Genomic DNA, 20,999 nt, shown 5'->3' on the forward strand with positions numbered 1-20,999 from the left:
CACCATCTTCTGGTGAAAGTGGACAGAGCCGAGCGACGTTACAAAAGCATTTTATTCCAAGGCACATAATGTTCAGAGGAACGATGAAAGACAGCAAACATGGACTGGCTCACACAGATCTGAAGCCCTATGGACGTCTTTACAAAGCAGTGCACAAAAACAACAGATTGGCATGATTGCACTCAGCGAGCTGTGACAGCTACAGAAACTAATATGTGATGGGAAAGTGGCAGGACAAACTGATGGCTCTTTTCATCATCAAAAATTAACATCTCCAGAAGTAACTTGACTGTAGTAATTATCTTCTGATTTGACAAAGCAGATAGAAATGCAGAAAATCTTTGTAGTATCTTACCAGGAGAAAAAATAAAGCAGTTTCACAAGAGCCTTCTACAATTGTAAGGTGAGATCTCAATTCTACAACCTGTACAATGTGATTGTTAAGAAACAATCTACTTAATCAACATTTGTCTCTCAGTAACTTGTTTGGTGGAACTGCTGAGACGCAGCTCTGTTTAGTCTGCTGATCCTGCTGTGTTTTCCGCTCCCCTGGGTTTAAAGATGTGTCTTTGATCAAGTGCAACAGTGTGAATCACATAAAAAAACAGCAAAGAGTTGCACCATGGAAAGAAATTCCTGGAGACAGTAACATCTTGTCAAGAGTGACAACAGAACACAAATGCATTTACAATGGGCCTTTTTCACAGCAGACATTTTTACTTGTGAGAAGTGAACCGATAATTAGGCCTGCAGGATATGCAAAATAAAAAAAAAAATAAAAAAATTGCAAATCTTTTGACAGACTGTGATACGAGTTGTGATTTTAGTCTAATAGGCCTCTTTTACGTTTTATTTTTATTGAAAAAAACCCCAAAGCAAATATGATCACAATTTACTTTTTCATGTGCGTTCCCTAACATCTGGAATAGATTCATTTATAATGCTTTATTGTGACAAATTTAACCTTTCTCAAAAAACTGCATCTCCTGCAATCTGGATATTGCATGTGGCCATACTGCAATTTTCCTAGTATTTCAAATTTCAATTGTGCAGCCCAACTCAAAACCAAACCCAATCGTAATCTGCTAATTTTTTCTGTCTGCAGTAGTCTTCAGAGGTGTTGGAATTATGGGGTTGCAGATCATCGGCCACCATTTATTTTATTAACTTCACTAGTGTTTTTCCTGTTGAGACAAGTCAAAAAGTCTCTGATGAAAAAGGCCTGGTTTTCTTAAAAACCTGCATCACAACACAAACCCTTCATTTTGCAACGAGCAAACAAAGTAATTCAAGCACAAAGTCATCCATGTAACAATTTCTGTTTAACAGCGAATAATGTTCACATTCATTGACAGTCATCTTGTATCATTAACCAAAGATGCAGAGGGTCGACACAACTACAGAAACCTCTGACAAGAGACTTCTATAGTTGGCGCCACCACTCACAGCCTCTGCTGTGAGTCGATGACCTAATCTGTGTTCACACTTTGTGCACATTAAGTCCAAGGTAACCTCTGTACACTGCTATCTTTGGAATGTGTTGGACTTTGCCAAGGCGGCACTTCAATTGGCACTTCGGGAACAATGACATTTACAGCTCACTCCATTAGCACTCTGCACAAAAATCTGTTTTCAGCAAGTTTCAAGACCTCTTTGATTGACCGAGTACATTTTACCTTACTCAGTTATTACACATTTTGGGAGATTGAAAGTGAAAATTGGCATTTGGATTCAACAACTTCATTTTTTTTCACAAAGGATATAATGAAAAAAAAGATAAATAAGGCTAATATAAATACTCTGAAACAGAATAATACAACAGTGTTATTATAATTTTCCGTTTAAGGAAATTAGTTAAAATATATCTCAGTGGTGTCCACTCTTACACAGGGCACCACTGTTCAAATGTCTTTGGATAAGTGTTTGAGATTGTACTGGCTGGTGACCACAGTGGCAGAGCTCGTCGTCACTCTGCTTCCTGCATGTGGACACCTGCTTCAAGGCTCCGAAGATGCTTCATGCCCCCCGACACGCAGAGAGTGTCTCAGGGTTGGTTGAAGAGTGTGCCCGAGGGCAGCAACCTCAACAAAAGATAGTCTGCAACTGAGGGAGAGAAAATTGCCCTCTCACGCTCTGAAATGCACGTGATCAGCTGGTTGCGATAACAAAAGAAAACCGGGGGCATGTAAGCTTTTTTTCAAGTCAAAAGTGCTGCCCTGAGGCACCTACAGCAGATGGATGGGCCATTATTCAGTGTAACCCTTTCAGCTTGGCCTAGCCTTGAATAAATGACCGTCTACTTAAGTATATAACAGTCGTTGCTGGCCCATGTGACTTTTTCAGCAAAACTCCTCCTCGCACAGCGCCTCCCCCACCAGCAGTGAGTGTTTGTCGGGCTCACTGAGCACCAAGCTGTTGAGAGAGTGCTTGTCAGAGCGCAGGGAGTTGATGGAGGCACGGCTGTAGTTCACAATGCGGTCCAGGAGGCTGAGTCTGGGGGAGGGACGACGCATCTCACCCATGCCGATGTGGACGCTGACATCAGAAAGGCTGCCCTGCCGCCTGCTGTTACCCAGTCTGGCCTCCAACTTCTCAGCACTGGGCTTGGTGTAACTAAACACCAGGGAAAAAGTGGAGATGGAAATAGAAAGTGATTGAAAAATGGTTTTAGATTATTAGAATCAAAAGGGAGAAAAACAAAACACACCAACAAAAAAAAAGGCCACAACAAAGCTTGACATATCTCATTACCATTTGAGTAGAAGGGAGGACAAAACCACAGAGACGGATGACAGCGCCATCGCAGCAGAGCCCATCCAGGGCTGCAACACCAGGCCAATTGGCAGGAATACACCTTTGAACAGAAACCGTTTACATTAGTGCTGCAGTCAAGATTATTGCAAGGATCCCCGGAAATGTGATGGCATCATTTGATTAAATCTTTTTCAGTCACGTACCAGCAGCAATAGGAATGCCGACCAGGTTGTAGATAAGCGCAAAGACAAAGTTGATCCTGATTCTCTTCACAGTTTTTTTAGAGAGGTCGATGCTGCCAACCACATCCAGGAGGTCATTCTGCAGACACGATCGAAAAAAAAGAGATTAAATCATGAGTCACATCAGATAAATGTTGCTTAATAAATTAAAAGCACAATACAAGTTAAATCTACAGAGGCTAACACCTTTAATTTAATAAGGCACCATCTTTATTTATTATAGGTTTAAGGAATACCTTACCCACACAATTTTTATATCAATAACTAACAGTGTGTTTCTTCATGCCTCCATGGTGACAAAAGAATCCACAAAAGTCGAAAATTCTTGATCTTCTGTTAACTCTCACACGACTCGTGCAGTATAATCCAATATGCCCAGTACCTCAAAAACACATTTCCACTAAACCCTTACTATTTAACATACTGTCCACAAGAACGGTTTATGTGGAAATATGTTAAATAGCATGGTTGGAAAAATGAGACTTGGATTATACTGCAGGACTTGTGTGTGCGGGCTGGTAAACAGATGTTTTGATATAGTTTTGCTGTTGTTAAACATGGCCCTCATTTACTTTGAGAATTTTCACCGTTTTTGGATTCTTTGGTCACCGCAGAGGCATGCAAGAAAAAAATAACAGACTGTCATTTGTTACACACTGCTGATTTTAAGACAACTTAAGTGATACAAAATATAAAGCACTTCACAATACAGTGAATAAATATAATTATTACATAACAACTGTACTGTATTTTAAGTTACTGTACTTTTAAAATGGAAATGAATGTTACTCTCTTAAGTCACACAGGTACTGTGACATGTATCTTCCAAAATATGGCACGCTGCAGATTCACTTGTATTAGACTTTGGTATCATGATACAGTGTTGCATACTGTGCGGGTTCAGATCCTGTGTTTCACACTGCATCTGTTCTGCAGGGCAGATATGTCACGTTTGATGTTTTGATGTAATAAAACAGCCAGTCTGCATACCAGAGACATTCATTCATGACAGATTCATGACAAAACAAATCCTCCAGGCTCGAGTTCTCACCCTGATCAACACCACATCTGCTGCCTCTATGGCCACATCTGTCCCGGTTCCTATGGCGATGCCCACATCAGCCATGGCCAGGGCAGGAGAGTCGTTGACACCGTCGCCCACCATGGCTACTCTCTTTCCTGCCTGCTGCAGTTGCTCCACCTTGGCCACCTTGTGGGAGGGCAGCACCTCTGCAAACACCTTCCTGATACCCACCTGTGAGAGAGGCAGAGAGGCCGACAGGCTCAGACACACATGAGCAATAACACAGTCGACCTGAGCAATATGACAGTGATATAAAACTTTATTGTGATTATATCTTTTTACTTTTAGTTGTAAATATTTATGTCAACATTACTAATGCTGTCTCCTCTCTGTTCATACCTGAGCAGCAATGGCTCTTGCGGTCTTGCTGTTGTCTCCGGTCATCAGCACAACTTCCAAACCCATGCTGGTCAGAGTTTGGACAGCCAGCTCGGCCTCTGGCTTCACTGTGTCTGCTATGGCTATCATGGCACACAGCAAATCTACGCACAAAAGAAAATGCTTAACAATAAGAAGACAACTTATTCCCTCTACCTGAGCTGTAGACAAGAACCTAACTCTTAGGCCACATACACACTTATACCTTTTTGTTTTGAAAAATAACTTTGGTTACATTTATGTCCACATTGCTCCAGCATTTTCTGATCGCCTAAAACAGAGACTTTTGGGAAAGGCTGCTGCCCCCATGCTGCTGGTACTGCTCTAATATGTCGTCATATTTGCTTTGTAATGACTCCCTTTTTTTTCTGCTGCCTGCTGTTGAGTTCACACCATAGACTGGTTTACACTATGAGTGGCACAACAACAGGTTACAACAGTTTTTCAATGGAAGCCGGTGACATAAAGCCACAATATGACACCCAACACTTGTCACTGACGATGGGTGTGATGCACTAAAGACAAAATCACAGCTGGGTGAGTGAAAAATACACAGCATTTGCTGGCCGTTTTTCTTGGCGACTTTGTGTCATTTACTCTGCATGTGAGATTCCACTGGATTCCTATCTGAGTTTCAGAAGAAGAATTTGGTAAATTATTTAACAAAAAATAGAAGTCACCAGTTATTCTGAGATTTTACAATGCAAAATCAGAAAAAAAAACAATTTACAAAATCCTACTCCTCATTTCCCCAATTTTTTAAAGGGTTTTGAAAGTTTGATTTAAGACATTTTGATAACAATTTAACTTTACAATAATAAGGATCCGCAGGGATGATGACTATATGCTTTTTCAGGGTTGTTAATTCTTAAATCAGTGTTAAAACACTCATGTGTACACAGAAAACACATTAGTGTGGATGTAGCCTCAGCAGTCAGCCAGGATGTGATAGCACACAGATAAAAGGCTACATTTCATGTTCGACAGTACTACTCACTGTCCACAGCTACTAGAACAGCAGTGCGTCCTCTGTGCTCATGCTCAGTCATGGCTTCATCTATATCTGGTCTGATCTGCAGGCAGTTCCTCCTCATCCACTCTCTATTACCGATCAGGACAACGTAGGCGGCTGTGTGGACGAGGCCTATAAAGAGAGAGATCATTTGGGTTTGACAAAGTAAGGAAACATTAACTGCAACTGTGTCACTACCTAAATTCATAATCTAAGGACTGATAAAAATAATTCAGTACTTCTGTTAATTAAACAATATGTTTCCAAACATACTAAGTGGCTGTGGGTCCATGATGAGTGGATGGGAGCTGGTGGACGTCAGGGTGTCACTGATCTGGACGAGGACACTGTTGCGCTGGTTGTTGTCCTCGCTGTCGCTGTCGGCCTGTTTCAGCAGTGTCTCTGTGTTGCTGACCTGACAACGGATGCCACAGCCTGGCACCGCCTGAAAGTCAGTGCATGCGCCAAGAGACTCTGTGCCTAGCTCCTTCACACAGAGAACAATGGAAGTTTAAAAACACGATCATACGGAGGATTCACGTGGAGGATCTGAGACTTTATCCAAAGTGGAACGTGGAGGTTACATTTGAGGTAGGGACCAACCTGTTTGCAGTATTTGGTGATAGCTGCTCCTAGAGGGTGTTCACTGTTGTTCTCAGCTGTGCCCACGATGGCCAGCAGTCGGGAACGAGGCATCTTGTTCCCCTCCACAACTATCTTGACTTGGATAACCTTCGGGGCACCATATGTGATGGTCCCAGTCTTATCAAACACCACTGACTGGACCTGACAATAAACAGAGATAGGACATTAATCAAAATTCAACATTATCAGGATACATTTTTAATATTTTAACAGTATTTAATATGAGTAATATGTGACTAATGTGTTTAAACTGACAGTTGGTCTGTTACATAATTGGCTGATTATATTTGAGTGTCATAATATCATCAATAACACACCTTATGTGCCATCTCGAGTGGCTCTCCTCCCTTTATCAGGATGCCATTTTGGGCTCCGACCCCTGTGCCCACCATGACAGCTGTCGGGGTTGCTAAGCCGAGGGAACAGGGACATGCGATGCATAACACTGTTATGGAGGCCTGGAAGGCAAATCGAATCACTGCCTCAGCCCTGGAAATGCTCTTGTCGTAACCCTACAGGGGGGGAAATGGGGCTGTTAGCTTTTATTTCACAGAAAATACAAATTACTTTAATATATGGAGGCTCATGTCCACCAGTGCGATGACAAAAAAATCCTATAAATCATTTTAATGAAAAACTCTCAGAATATCTCCAAATAATGACTGTGCATCACAGCACAATACGAAACTATTTCAAAATAAAACTTATTATCTCAAAACAATAATGAGAAATGTTTTAAAATAATGACTATTACAAAATAATGACTGAGTAATGTAGCACAATAAGAGACCCTATCAAAATAATAACTTTGTATCTAAAAAAAATGTTCTCAAAATAACGGCTTAGTATTGTCTTGTCTTTATTTTGAAGCACTAAGCCATTATTCTGAAATAGTCATTATTTAGAGACAAAAATTCTCATGTTGGGATGTTGGGAATCTAAGTCATTATTCTGAGATACTAACTCGTTTTGAAATGTTATAATGTTGCAATACTATGTATTTATTTTGAGATAAGTCATTCTGAGATACTAAGGAGTTTTTAGAGAAAGTTTCTCATGATTTTTGGAAAGGAAATCATTTTTTGGAGTCAGTATTTTGAGATGTTTCTCTTGATAGGCTAGTCGTTATTTTGCGATGACTAAGTCATTATTTTGGGAAAGTTTCTCATTTTGCAATAATATATCATTGTTTTGAGATAAGTAAGTCACTGTTTTAAAAGAGTTTCTCGTGGTTTTGCAAAAGAAAGTCATTCTTTTGAGATAATATGTCATTTTGGCAAACCTTCTCTTTGTTTTGCAATACAATTATTTTCAGATAAGTAAGTCATTGCTTGAGAAAGGTTCTCATTATTTTGGGATAGTTAATCGATCTTTTTTGCATCACACTGGCGGAAATGGACTTGCATATTTAAACCATCAGTGAGGGCAAAAAAAAGCTAAATAGCAAAAAGGAAAAACATCAAATGCAGTGGCAAAGCAGGTACATTCAGTCATGTTTAATTTTTAGATGTGGTTGTAATTTCCTGATGATATACTGGAGAAAAAGGTAAACTCAGTGAGAAGATTGAAAAAGGAGACTCACAGGGAAGTATTTCTCCACTAGAGAGAAGTCTAAAAACCCAATGACAATCCAGGCGATCAGCGTAAGAAAGGATATGCCAACAATGAAGGGCACAAAGTAGCCACTGATCTTATCAGCATACTGCTGGATGGGTGCCTAAAAATGAAAGGTCAGAGTTAAACACCTGTGAAACTACCATCAGAGCAGGTAGACAGTGCAGATCTCAAACCACATGACTCACCTTTGAAGTCTGAGCCTCCTCCACTAGTTTGACAATCTGAGACAGCGTGGTGTCCATGCCAACATGTGTAGCGCTGACGAGCAGAGAGCCATTTTGGTTAATGGAGCCTGCAATCACAGAGCTCCCGGGCTTCTTAGTCACCGGCATGGCCTCACCTGGAGTCACAAAGCAACAGCTGGTGAGAAAACACAACGGAAAACAGGAACCGGATGTCTGCAGCAAATACTGCAGCTGAGGCAAAAATAACAATTCAAACAACAACCATGGATTTATTTGTCCATATTCTAACATCATTTTCTGATTGTATACCGATACTATGTGACTAATTAGGGCACATAATTATTTTGGTAAACTGAGTCAACATTGCTCACTTAATCTGAGTACTTAGATTTTAGCATTTTTAATGAACATATTTTATTGGCATTTTAAGAGTCATTACAAGTCATTCAAACAACGAACCCGCACCACCCCACTCCCTCATCCCCACCGGCCTTCTCACCAGAGGTTGAGGAATGAAAAACGACCGCATTACACATATCTAGATTATAGCATTTTATTGCCACTAATAACAACAGTGAGCCCTCTGTCAACATTAATAGATACTTGGTCCCTTATTCAATATGACCAACCTGTGATCAGAGACTCGTCGGCCATTGAGTGCCCCTCGATGACCCTCCCATCGACTGGAAACTTCCCTCCAGGAACGACTTTCACCACATCGCCTCTCTGCACCAGCTCAACATCCACCTGCTCCTCACTGCAACACACATCAGTGTCACATAATGTTAGTGTTGGAAATTACACAACGCAAAAACAAGGGCTGAACAATTAAAATACATTTTTATCAAAGTTGAAATATGACCTACTGTAATTTTGAAATCGCAGATTTCTACATGGCTACATGTGCATCACAAAACCATTTTAAATTGTGCTGCAGAGATGTGCTGGCTCACACATCATAGTCAGAGCCAAGAAAAGATCTTTGTTTGATACAGATCCCTGCCAAAATCACACCATAATCTTTTTTTTTCCCAAGAAAAAGCAGAATAATTATGTTAAAATGATCATTCTCTGTAATATCACAAATCATATAATACCAGTTAAAACTGCAATTTTATTTATTTTTAAAATTGTACAGCCCTTGTCGATATAATGCTAGACATTTGCTCTTTTATTTCCCTTTTATTTTCTTTTATTTGATTATTTTTTATGGATGAATAGTGGTGTTTTTAGATAGCTAAAAATTTAAACTGGGCATTAAATCTGAATCCCAGCTGGAATTTACAAATATTTGTGCTGTTCTTTATGTGGAAAATCACTTGCAGTCTTTGTTATGTCACATTAGACCTTTTACTGACATTTACACAGCAAACATTTAGATATGCTGTAATCTAAAACCAAATAAAGATATGAAAGGTTCTCGTAAACAAAATAGGCACAGAGAACGAGTACCTGAGAATGGACTTGTCACTGCCGAGAGTAACCACTGTGGCCTCCGTGGCTTGTAGAGACATCAGCTTCGACAAAGCCTCAGATGTTTTGCTCTGGGCGGAAGAAGAAGATTTTAAAGTGACTTAATACATTAATTTGAGGTGCTACATTTAATGTCGTTGATATTTTTAAAGAGCAAAACCTTGGCTATCTGTTCTAGCCAGCGTCCCAGGGAGATGAAGACAAACAGCATTGGTGGCGTGTCAAAGAACGTGATAGGGTTGACTTTTGCCTTCTCCACCATGGCCACTATTAGGACAACCAGTGAGTATGTGAAGGCTATTGAGGTAGCCAGGACTATAAGCACATCCATGTTTGCAGATCTGTGTTTGACGGCTTTGTAGGCTTGAATGTAGAAGTAGCGACCTCCAATGAACTAAAGAGAGGAAAAACAGAAAAGCTTGTATTCACTAAAACACAAAATGTAATTCAAAGTCCCTCCCCTCTCCAAAATAAGTGCCTCTGTCAAAGTTTAAATCTGTATGTTTTGCTGAAATTTGCAAGTCAAACTTCTTGGAAGTGCAGTTAATCCCACTGATTTACCTGCACAGGCACACAGAAGAGGAAGGAGAGGAGGTTCATGATGGAGAGGCCTGGGAGCAGCTGTCTCTCCAGGAACATGGTGGAGTGGTAGTGGTTGCGGTCCTCCACTGTGGCGTTGTGTCGATGCGAAGCGTTCATCTGGTGGTCCATGATAATCATGTAGGTCATCATGCCCATCACAGGCACACAGAAAATCAAGCTCACCAGGAAAGATTTCCTCCACCTTAGAGAGCAGAGACAGTCGTGTGTTAGTGTTTTAACTTTCCTTACAGCAGTGAAAAGCAAATTTACATGGATATTATTCATCACTGCACCAGACATCGGACCACAAGCACTGCATATACAGTATAGAGTACACTGAACAGATCCACATTAATACAGTATGCTACAGTCAGCCAGTATGATTGCATGATATAAATAGTAGATAAAAACTGAACCATAACCATGACCCTTATGAGCTTTAATCAATACTATGTTTACATACTTATGTTTCAAATCATTGTTCCCCAACCAGAGATCTCTAAGTTGACATGAAACTCTTTGTGGCCTAAAGGCCCTGACACACCAAGCAGACAGTCGACTGTGCATGTGGCCCTAGTCCTGCACTGTTGGGTCAAATCAGTCTTTGTATGCTTTTTTTTTTAGCCAATTCAGCATGTTGAATCAGTGTCGGAGAAAGCGGAGAGCTTTGATGAATGAAATCACTCTGATTGGCCGTTCAGTTCAGCGCAAGAGAAGAGAAACGGAAATTAGTAAATAAAGAGCTACATTCAGGACGGGCTTATGTTCGAACAAACTTGTTGTATTAGTTCAGATTCTTTGTCTTTAGCCATTGAGCTCTTAAACAGATAGCTTTCTGGTTTCCCTGTTTGGATGACGATTACAGATGACTGCTATCTGCTGGTATGGAGAGTTGTTTCCTCGAATGCAAATGCAGAACGTTGTGGTGCGTTAGTGTGCAACTTTTTGGTCAAGACAAAGGCGATGTGAGGCAGAGCAACAGTTGGCTTTCTTCGCTGTTAGTTATTTGATGCTAGTTTGGTGTGTCTGATCTTTTAGACAGATCTTGAAGGGTGAGTCAATCTACGCTCTTTTCCAGGTTTTTAAATGAAAACAGCCACTCAGCTATTCATAAAAAAAAAAAGCAGTGACAGGTTAGAGCGGCGAGAACTGAAAATAAATAATAAAAATAACTGAAAAGGTTGGTTAACTGAAAGGTTAGTTTGGATTTTTTGAAGTGGAGTTGTTTAAGAAATAGTCAGTGTAATATTTTTACCGCTTTACTGTGCTGTCAGCCTTTTCCGATGGGGAATATTGACAATAACAGTATTTCCACTTTGCAGTACACAAAGAGCTGCTGGTCCGCCACTGCCTCAATCAGTTAGTTTGCTTGACTAACTACAAAATATTTCTGATTTTGATTCTGGAACACTTCTGGGAAGCTATATTATGATATAAAAACCTTTGTTTTTTAAAAAAAAAAAAGCTATAAGGAGCTCCAGAGAAGCTGTGTGCTGTAATAACAGAATCTATTCGGTAATGTACAACCATTTTTAGCAGCTGCCTGATCTAAAGTAAGAACTGTTTTCTGAGGAGTAAGTCAGATAAATTATTGCCATTTAAAATACAATAAAAAAACCCAAAAACATTAAGTACAATAGGGATTCAAGCTACATCTGACAACACACTCTAAGTTGGGGAGACAAATAAAAATTGATAAAAAAGCATAAATGGGGGACTCTCAAATGTTCTTGCTGTACAGAAAAAAATGCTTCTTACTGTCGTATCTCTTTGCTGTGGTCCAGGTGACTGGCAGTGCGGTCTCTCTTTACCAAAGATGCTTCAAACCCCAGATTCTACAAATAACAGTCACACTGTAGATCAAACTTCATCCTCTTATGATAATGCACTATAGATAACATCAAAAAATCATTCTCTGGTTTGCATCAATATCAGCTGGTGTTACCATGCAAAAAGAAAAATTGCTAAAAATAATTGTATAAATGTTTAAATAACAAACGGGAACAATACCTCAATCAGCTTGATGATGTCTCGTGGCCCTATAATTTCCGAATCGTATTTAATATGTGCTTTGTTGGTTGCCAAGGCAACAGAGGCATATATAATACCCTTTTCTCTCATAAGGCTGGATTCGATTTTGTGCACACAAGAGGCGCACGTCATTCCTCTGACCTGAAAGAAGGTGAAGAGGAGCAGTCAAGTAGAGAAAGGGAAAAAAATAATTTAAAAAGGGTATGAAGTGGGAACAGACATGACTCATTGCATCAGCTGAAAAGGAGGCTGCACGTGGGCTTCTTGTCATCTAGTGATTGAAATGTTTATTTATGGATTTCATATTGTGGAATTTAATTACTGTGTTGAATGCATGCTGTCTTCTTAATCCAAAACAAACATAATGTCACGTTTACTCACCACGAGTTCAAGGTTTCCGTCTGAACCTTCATAGTCCTCCATAACAGAAGCAGTGAAGCCCAGCTCTTTCACACACTCAGCTATCTTCACAGGGTCAATGAGCTCGCTGTTGTATCGCACCTCTGCTTTACTGGCCATTAGTGCAACCAAAACTGAGTAGATACCTGCAAAATATTTAAGATTTTCTCCTTAGCTCCTGGTGAAAGCAATAAGGTACAATTAATACCCACTGACATGAAACTAAAGGTCCAGTGTGTCCGACTCAGTGGCATCTAGTGGTGACATAGCAGAATTGAAACTTCTGTGTGCGTGTTGGGGAACTACAGCTGCTGACATGATCTCCAGTCAGTGTTTGATTTTTCCATTCTGCGCTCCTGGAGAACAACATAGTTAACTGAAAAAGGACAAGCTCCTTGACAAGTTATGCCATTGTTATTGTCAATAAAGCGGTCCAATACGCATGTTTTATATCACGAGAGGCCGATGCTGTTGTGTTACACGTCATGCCAGTCATGCTTCTTTTGATTCCAAGATGCTGGCACGCTATCTAAAATCACACACTGGAGTGGTATGATGCTGCCCTTGTTTGGTTCTGTGCAAACCAAAAAAATGCATCAGGAAGGGTCTTCATAGCAGCCCCATCGCACCACCTCGGTGTAAAAAGGACTATTGTTAGAATAATGTATCTGCTAATAGATGCCTCAAAATGCTACATACTGGATCTTGAAATATTTCGCTGTTTACACTGACCAGGTTCGTTTTTGAGGTTTCTCTCGATGTTTGCCACACATGAAGCACAGGTCATCCCTCCAATCTGGATGTAGCATTTAGAGTGTGTGTCTCTGGTGTGTCCCTGCGAGGCTTCTTTGTGTAGGTCGTTGTCCGGCTCCTTCTCTTTCACATGTGCTAAACTTGAAGACTTTAACACATTTGGATTTGGTGCAGGCAGCAGTGAGTTGGTCTCTGTGGAAAACAAATTATAGTTTTTAAACGGAAAATTTGCAGTTAGCTAAGATGTCTTAACCTCAGAGTTAAACTACCCCCGCTGGCTGAGGAGCACCCAGAGGCACCCAAGTTAAGCTTTAGACTACCTGTAGGGAATTTTTCAGGCAAAACACTAAAATTAAAGCAGTTTTAACCATTTCATTTTGTGAGAAATTAGCTCACAACCAGACCATCTATCCTCTCACCTGGCAGGAAGGCATCAAAGCCCATGTCATCTATGGCCTCCCTCAGCTCCTCTGGCGTGGTCAGGAGGGGATCATACTCAAAGGTCCCCTGGTGATCAGCCAGAGAGACCTGCGCTGAGATCACCCCCTTCCTTTGGGAGATCATGCCTTCGATGGACTGGACACAGGAGTTGCAGGTCATCCCCTCTATGTGAATATTAACTACAGACGCTAGAGGCTGAGTAAAACATGGCTGTGAGGCAGCAGGTTTGGCCTGAGTCACTCGTGCAGGCTGTGGTGACGGTAAGGCAGGCGTGGGCGATGTGGAAACAAGGCCAGAGGTGTCCCAGGGTTCAGTCTTGAAGTTTCCTGGAGGCAGCGCTTCAATGGCTCTCTGCAACTGAGCCTCAGAGACCTTCAGAGGATCGTAGCAGATGGAGGCCTTCTCCTCCTCCAGAGAGACCACCACAGAAGAGACGCCAGGCAGCGAAGAGATATTGTCTTGTATATTGACCACGCATGAACGGCAGTGCATGCCTTTCACCCTGAGCATGGTGAGTGTCGTGTCTACGAAAATTTCGGTCTCCTCTGATGTCTCCGATGGCGAAGAGACTGTTGTCTTTTGAGAATCAACAAAACGTTCGATTTCACTGGGGGACAGCTTCAGGGGGCGAGGCTTAGACTTGACAAATGCCTTAAAGCCAGCCACAGCAATCTGATCTGTGATGGTTTGGACAGTGATGAGGTAAGGCAGGTACACAATTGTAGCTTCCTGAGTCTCCAAAACAACTGTGGAGAATAAACACGACAAGACAGGACAAAGTTAAAAATACAAATGCATCAAGTGTTAAAAAAAATCAAATTCTCTGGAACAGGATGTGACTGTGCATAAAAAGACATGAGGCATAGAAAATATACATGCACATTCATCTGTTATTTGCATTCTTGAAATGTATGCACATGAAGTGTTGTCATGGTATTTCTATTTTAATAAAGGACTGAAATCTATTGATTTTATGATTCATTCAAATTAATTTGCTGCCTTGTGTAATGCACAGTACTCTGTAAATTAAGACTATATTTAAAACTGCCATGAGGATAGAAGTTTTTGTGATTTGGAAAATGTTCATAAAGGACAATGTATATAGAAACAACATACAGTTGGGAGCATGTACAACCAGCTCACACACAATGACAACTCTGTACTTGGCAAACATAATCCTATCAGTTAACATGTCACTCCTCACAACAATATCAGTGGAAGGATTTCATGAGTCAGCGTCAAATCCCACTGAGCAGCCTGTCGGTGGTGAACATTCCTACATTAGTTTAGTGCAGCAGCTGTGTTACAACATCACTGTTAGCTCAGACACGGAAGCAACACACAACTACAAGCTTGTTAAAAGTTAAAGTACATCACCTTTGATCTTTTCAATCCCTTTCAGTTTTCCAATCTTCCCTTCAATAGTGGTGGTGCAGGAGTGACAGGTCATTCCTTCAATGCTCAATTTAAGGAGCGCCACCCCGCCTCCTGTGGTGTGAGACGGGGACAAGGCTGGGCCTTTTTCCATGGGGCTGCTGGGTGTCGGGATCTCCAGAGGTGTTAGGCTGGCCACCAGGTCACTCAGCTGCTGTGAGGAAGTCAGGGAACGAACAAAGGTAACAGTGAAACCCATCTGGGCTGGGCTCTCTCTGACATCCAGCACTCCCTGAATCTGGGATAGCTTCTCCAAAGCCTCCTGTTGGGCTGCAGGTGCCAGGCCTGAGGTGGGGATCAGCTGGGTATCTGTCGAGACGGGTGTGGCTGCACTGGAGTCTGATAGACTTGATTCAAAGCCCATGTCCTCGATGGCCTCTGACAGAGACTCTGGGCTCTGTTGGCTCTGGTCAAATATGACAGTTGCATTTTTCTGCTCTAAGGAAACCTGAAAAATAAAAGTCAAGGTATGGGATCAAAAGGTCAATTTTAAGAGAGAGATTTATGATCATGAAGAAATGATTGATTCTGTGTGAATGTTTAATTTATGTATTCATATAGGCCTTTTCACACAGCACTTCAGGCTGGTGAGCTGTGTGTAGGGATGCACGACAATATAAGCACGTCATTGGTATCGGCAGGTATTGGCTTTAAAATGAAATATCAGAATCGGATCAGATTTCTCTCGATATCACAAAACTGATTTTTGTCAACGGTTACAAAACATCAACCCTAAGTTGACGTATTTTTCTAATTTTGCAAAATGTATAAATATTACAGACACTGAAAAGAATGGTATTTTATGTCTCCATCTGCTTATGGGCCATCGCGATAAGAGTATGTATAATGTGATATTAATTCCACTACAAAAGAGACTTAATGATGACTAAAATAAGGTGAGGAATGAAGTTGATATATTGATATCGGTATCGGCCAAATGAGTTATTATATATTGGATTGACATCACTTCTCTAGTGCTGCATCCAGACACCTCTACATGTATTTAAACCTTTAAATCCTGAGCGAGTTGGTTTGCTTTCTTTCGAAAACATGGGGGAAAAGGTCAATGAGCAACACCTCAAAAAAATGTCATCCATTGAGCAAAAATAAATAGATTAGAAAATATATATTTTTAAAAAGCTAGGGGAAAATGTACAAAAAACTTTTTTTAAAATGATCATAAATACATATTTTAAAATATTTTACAGAATAAATCCCATTTTTAAGTCCTTTTTTCTCATTTCCTCATTTCTTTGTAGGTTTTTTTTGTTTGTTTGTTTTAATTTTTTTGTTTTGTTTTGATTTTTTCTGAATTTCAGGTAATTTAACATTTGTTTATACTAATTATTGGGTAAGTTCTTTTTAAGTTGCTCACTGCCTTCATCCTTTTTTTTTCTTTTTTTTTAAGAAATCCAGCCAATTTGCTCAGGTTTCAAATAGTTGATCATATTAATTGATTTAGATCATGTAAAAAGAAAAATCTTTTTTTTTTAATGTAACCATAGTCACATCCTTCAATCCCTTTTTTGTTTAATAGTATTTTTACAGCCATACTGTGAATCTACATTGTCTCAACAATGAACCTCAACAAGTCTATGGCCTTGGTAAGCTCACAGTGTGCTTGTCAGCATGATGACCCTCAACTCTTCCTCTTAAGCAAAAGGAAACATGTGACACACTGAAGGGATCACTTGACTGAGCTGTAAGTTACAACCCGCAGAGGGGGTTTAGTTATAAGTGAGCATGCCTGCCCCTTGGATTAACTTTTTTTTCTGAGAATGAGAGTTGGGGGAGGGCAAGGAATAAGACTGTTGTTCCAAGAAAAGTCTATTCACTCCTCCCAGATCATGTCTATAAAAATTAACTTAAAATAACCCAGGAACTAAATTCTCTTATGACATAAATGACATTACATTTCCTGTGGGTACAAACTACATATCGACCTGCTGTCACTGTTCTGCAAAGGGCAGAGCTCTATCTGGTACACACTATTACGTTATCTTCTCATTTAACCCCAGCCTGAGGGGTAAACACACCACAAACAAAACAGCAGACCACAACTATTGCAATTTAGCTTCCTCTTACGTCTACATTGATTTTGTAGGTTGTATATCAGACCAGCTAGTCCTGAGGGAGTACGACTATGGGATTAATCAAACTGCATTTGCCTTAAACAGACAGGAATCTTTAGTTAATTCAATAATGAATAAATATAATGTCTGTCTCAATACCTTATTTTAAAATACAGACTTCATCCATAGTACTCATTTCAGATCCTGTTTTCAAACTGGAAGTGCCAGCAAGAAATTTTAAATCACCAGATTTTAAGAAATGCATCTCAACATGGAGAAAGATGCTATGTGGTTGGAAAAATTATCTTTCTCTTCCCTTTCTCTCTGTCTTTGCAAAGACTGCGTTTACCTTTATATGTATCACTCCAGGGAGCGACCCGATGCGCTGCTCTATGGACTGGACACAGGAGCCACAAGTCATACCCTCCACTCCGAGGGAAACTGAACACAGATTGACTTTCTGCGTCATGATTTCTTCGTCTAAAAGGACACAAGGACCAAATTTATTATCAAGCATAAAACTTCAAGTTAATGGCTTTAAAAAAGAACATACAGAAAAAAGCATCACAGTTTCAATGCAAAATGAAAGTGACTAGTAGGCTCTTCTCACGAAATGTAAGGAAAAAAACAAAAAAAGTCATGACTACTGAAAACAGTAGTCATGTTGGGATCTTGGGGACACACAATTTGGTAAAATGGCAGTATGCATCATATAAATCTGATTTTTATTTTAATTAAAATCAAAAGATCCAGTCATATATTACTGAGAGCCACAGGGCCTGATAGCTGTAAGAGGACAAAGTGTTTCACTAAAAAATGTAAGCTGTTTTCTGCCTACACCTGCAAGCATCGTAAGCAAAATGAGATAGGAAAACACTTTAGCATAATACTTACTTAATGTCACCCCACCCTTTTTAAAAAAAGATAAATCAATTTTGTATTGCCATTTCTAGTAAATCAAGGCTGAAAATGAACAAAGAATCAAATACCATTGTGAAGAAGCAAAGGACAAAACTTAGTGCTGCACCAATGCTGCCGATTGAGAGCTGTTTATATAATCTATAACCAGTTTGTTCACTGCTGACACCTTTGCTTGCCAAAAAATGACACCTTTGTACAAGAATGCATAAAATGTAAAATCACAAGACAGCTTCTTTCCTTGCTTAGAGGCATAGTATTAGAATAATGAAGCAACAGCCGGTTAAAGCTCAAAACATTTAGTCACTTTCATTAAAACTACAGTCTCCTCCAATTTAGTGATACACTGACAGAACTGACAATTTTGGGGAGAACAAATTATCATAATTTTTTTCCTCCATGAATATTGTGCATACTCAGCACTTTGCTGCCAAGTCAATGTTTACCTGAAAGATGACAACTGTCAGCTTTTCTTGAGTTTTGGAAGACACCTGCCACACCAATACAAGGTCATCCCAAGCTTGGTCATGTGGACTACAGCATTTTTGGATGTAACATTAGCCATCTAATCACAAACTGATTACAATCAAACACTGATCAGATTTGAGACTGGTTTACATCTGAGACACTAAACGATCACAACTGATGGACTGAAAGGACAGCGAGCCAGCAAGGCAATGGGTGTCGATGAGTATAAAACATAAGTAATCGAATAAAATATCTGTCTCGGAGAAGATAACCGCAATTCAATCCGTTTATAGAGCAAAGAAAAAGTCAACATACTGATGTTTTTGATGCTCATTATCACTAAGGCAGTTACTGATCCGATATATTTAGCTACAGGCAGTCTTTGTGGTATCTACACATAATTTATAACTAAGTTTTGCGACTGGGTTAGAAAAATACTCACACTGTTACGTGTTTAAGGCTAAATTTAGGCAGCTAACATTAATCTAGCTTGATTTAGCTAAATACTAAGCATGAAAATCAACGTTAGCTTTCCGCGTGCTTGTTGCTTAACTCACAAAACAATGTACAGTTTAGTCAGCTGAGGGGTCAACAAGAAAATTAATATTTCCTTGACCTTTCACACAAAGTGTGCCATTAGTTAAAACAAAGCTAGTTTAAGCATGGAAGGAAACACACAGCTCTTACCTGAACGTTGGTCAAAGGGAAGTAATCACTTAGCTACAGGCTACTGACGCTGGCTGTCAGACTGTGTGGCTAAGCTAACTAGCTAGCTTCTTCTCTTCACACTACGTTACAAGCAACAAAACACGTCGTAGCATCTCGCTGCCTGAAGAGTGCCGGAATAATTGTTTTCTTTCCCCGTTGTCACAAAACTCGGCACTGTGAAGCTGTGTTTCTTTCTTCCTCTCATGTCGACGTAACTGACGTCTGCTGCGTCACTACCAGGGAGCGGAGCTACACGCAAGCCCCTCGCAACAAACCATGGTAAATATGCCCTACATTTAAGCTGTCAGGCTGCATTCACTCCCATGTAGCGTACAACTGTTATCAATACAACGAAAAATACGTTATATGAACTATGTTAATGCATTATTAGATTAGACTTTATTCGACATCATTTTCAGTCCATTAATTATTGTTTATTTTTTATCAAAGTATCCCCAGTAGAAGCACATAAATGTACCCCTGATCTTCCTGCACACTGACATATGGCTACAGTAAAAACATAAAATTTATGATAACTAAAGAAAAAACAGCACAGACATAAAATAAGAGTGCGGACAGATTAAGGTGTAAAATAATCTGAATGCTGGACTAATGCCTATATGAAAAGAAAAATAAGAAATACATGATAGTAGGGTTTTCGAAGTCTAAACAGCTAGTCTAAGCAGTACAATACAGCAACAAGAAGAAAAACACCTACAGACATTAAGTAATAATAAGAAAATAATATGGCAAGCAAATTTAGATAAAGTCATGAAAAAGGCCTGAATTCATGACGGAAAACTGATACATCTGTCAAAAAAAGAAAAGCACACGGCCTGTGAAAAATAAGAGCCTAACAGGCGAAATTCGGGGTGTACATACTATCCTCAGTATAATTCGTTTCGTTCTCCTTGACTCCTTTGGTCCTTGTTTTGTCTGAGCTGCAATTGTCGCTGCATAATCAATACGTCCTGTGTGATCAGGATACATCACCAGCTACACTCTAACTCACATAACTTGAAGCACCTTTGATGTAACATTGCAAAATATAGCCTACTGGTTGTCCTCATGGGGGCGCCTTTAACACAGGGCAAACCTGCCAACTCTCCTGCTGCTGTCCAGCTGGTATTGACTGACCCCTAATGTGCACGTGACATAAACATTTGACCATGGTAATAAAATTGCAACTTCTACTCCATTTAGTTATTATATATTATGACACATGTATACAAACCCTAGCATTATGAAATTATTTTTTGTTTGCTTTTTAGCTTTTATCTTTTCATGGTATCCTTTCATGTATTATTTATCTGTTTATTGTTTGTTTTGCCCTGCTGTCTATCAATATGCATTTTTGGAAATGATCTTGTGCATAATAAAGAAAGTATGAAAAAAAATACCCCACCTCTGAATATTTTAGGGATGAAGCATCTTGCTGACTGGCTGGAGGGGTCCTGCTTTATTATTGGGGAATACCCTGTTTCATTTGTGAAAAAAATGGGATATGATTTTATAAATTGCTGTGTTAGATGTTTTATTGCTACATAAGCTGGTTCCTAGTATAGATTCCCAGGAATGGACCCCAGGAGGAGGAGGCGTTTCCAAGGCAACAACTAATGGGGATCCAAATGAACTATAAACACTTTATATTAATTTAGCCTACTGTGTGAGAAATAAAAACATGGAGTCAGTTGCATTATTATTTGAAGCACAGCTGCATGCATTTCAAAGTCTAAAGATACAGAGGCAGAAGTGACTTACACTGTCTGGAATCAAACTGATTTCAAACACCCTTCCTTTTGC

General features: G+C 39.9%; 1 protein-coding gene across 1 annotated transcript; it reads right to left on the reverse strand.

Moving 5' to 3' along the window:
* Window positions 1-34: 34 nt before the first annotated feature.
* On the reverse strand, window positions 35-19,424 carry atp7a (ATPase copper transporting alpha). The gene is made up of 23 exons (XM_042493308.2): window positions 19,176-19,424; window positions 17,452-17,582; window positions 14,974-15,478; window positions 13,575-14,342; window positions 13,135-13,347; window positions 12,385-12,548; window positions 11,983-12,144; window positions 11,731-11,807; window positions 9,952-10,174; window positions 9,551-9,784; window positions 9,370-9,461; window positions 8,547-8,674; window positions 7,918-8,072; window positions 7,698-7,832; window positions 6,433-6,627; window positions 6,074-6,256; window positions 5,744-5,957; window positions 5,456-5,602; window positions 4,420-4,562; window positions 4,048-4,251; window positions 2,958-3,075; window positions 2,752-2,854; window positions 35-2,613 (listed from the first exon to the last, which is right to left on the reverse strand). Exons 2-23 carry the CDS (start codon window positions 17,569-17,571, stop codon window positions 2,340-2,342), a joined length of 4,557 nt encoding a protein of 1,518 aa, XP_042349242.2. The 5' UTR covers window positions 17,572-17,582; window positions 19,176-19,424; the 3' UTR covers window positions 35-2,339.
* Between the last annotated feature and the right edge of the window lie 1,575 nt (window positions 19,425-20,999).

Source organism: Plectropomus leopardus, chromosome 8 (genome assembly GCF_026936395.1).
Source record: "Plectropomus leopardus strain MGB_pleo_1.0 chromosome 8, ASM2693639v1, whole genome shotgun sequence".
Taxonomy (NCBI): Eukaryota; Metazoa; Chordata; class Actinopteri; order Perciformes; family Serranidae; genus Plectropomus; species Plectropomus leopardus.

Excerpts from the sequence above, each read along its gene's own strand:
- atp7a (XM_042493308.2), bottom strand. The coding sequence starts at position 17,571 with ATGACGCAGAAAGTCAATCTGTGTTCAGTTTCCCTCGGAGTGGAGGGT. Across the intron at positions 15,479-17,451 it reads CTGGAGTGATACATATAAAG|GTTTCCTTAGAGCAGAAAAA; the intron begins GTAAACGCAGTC and ends TTTATTTTTCAG. Across the intron at positions 4,563-5,455 it reads TGTTCTAGTAGCTGTGGACA|ATTTGCTGTGTGCCATGATA; the intron begins GTGAGTAGTACT and ends TTTTGTGCGTAG.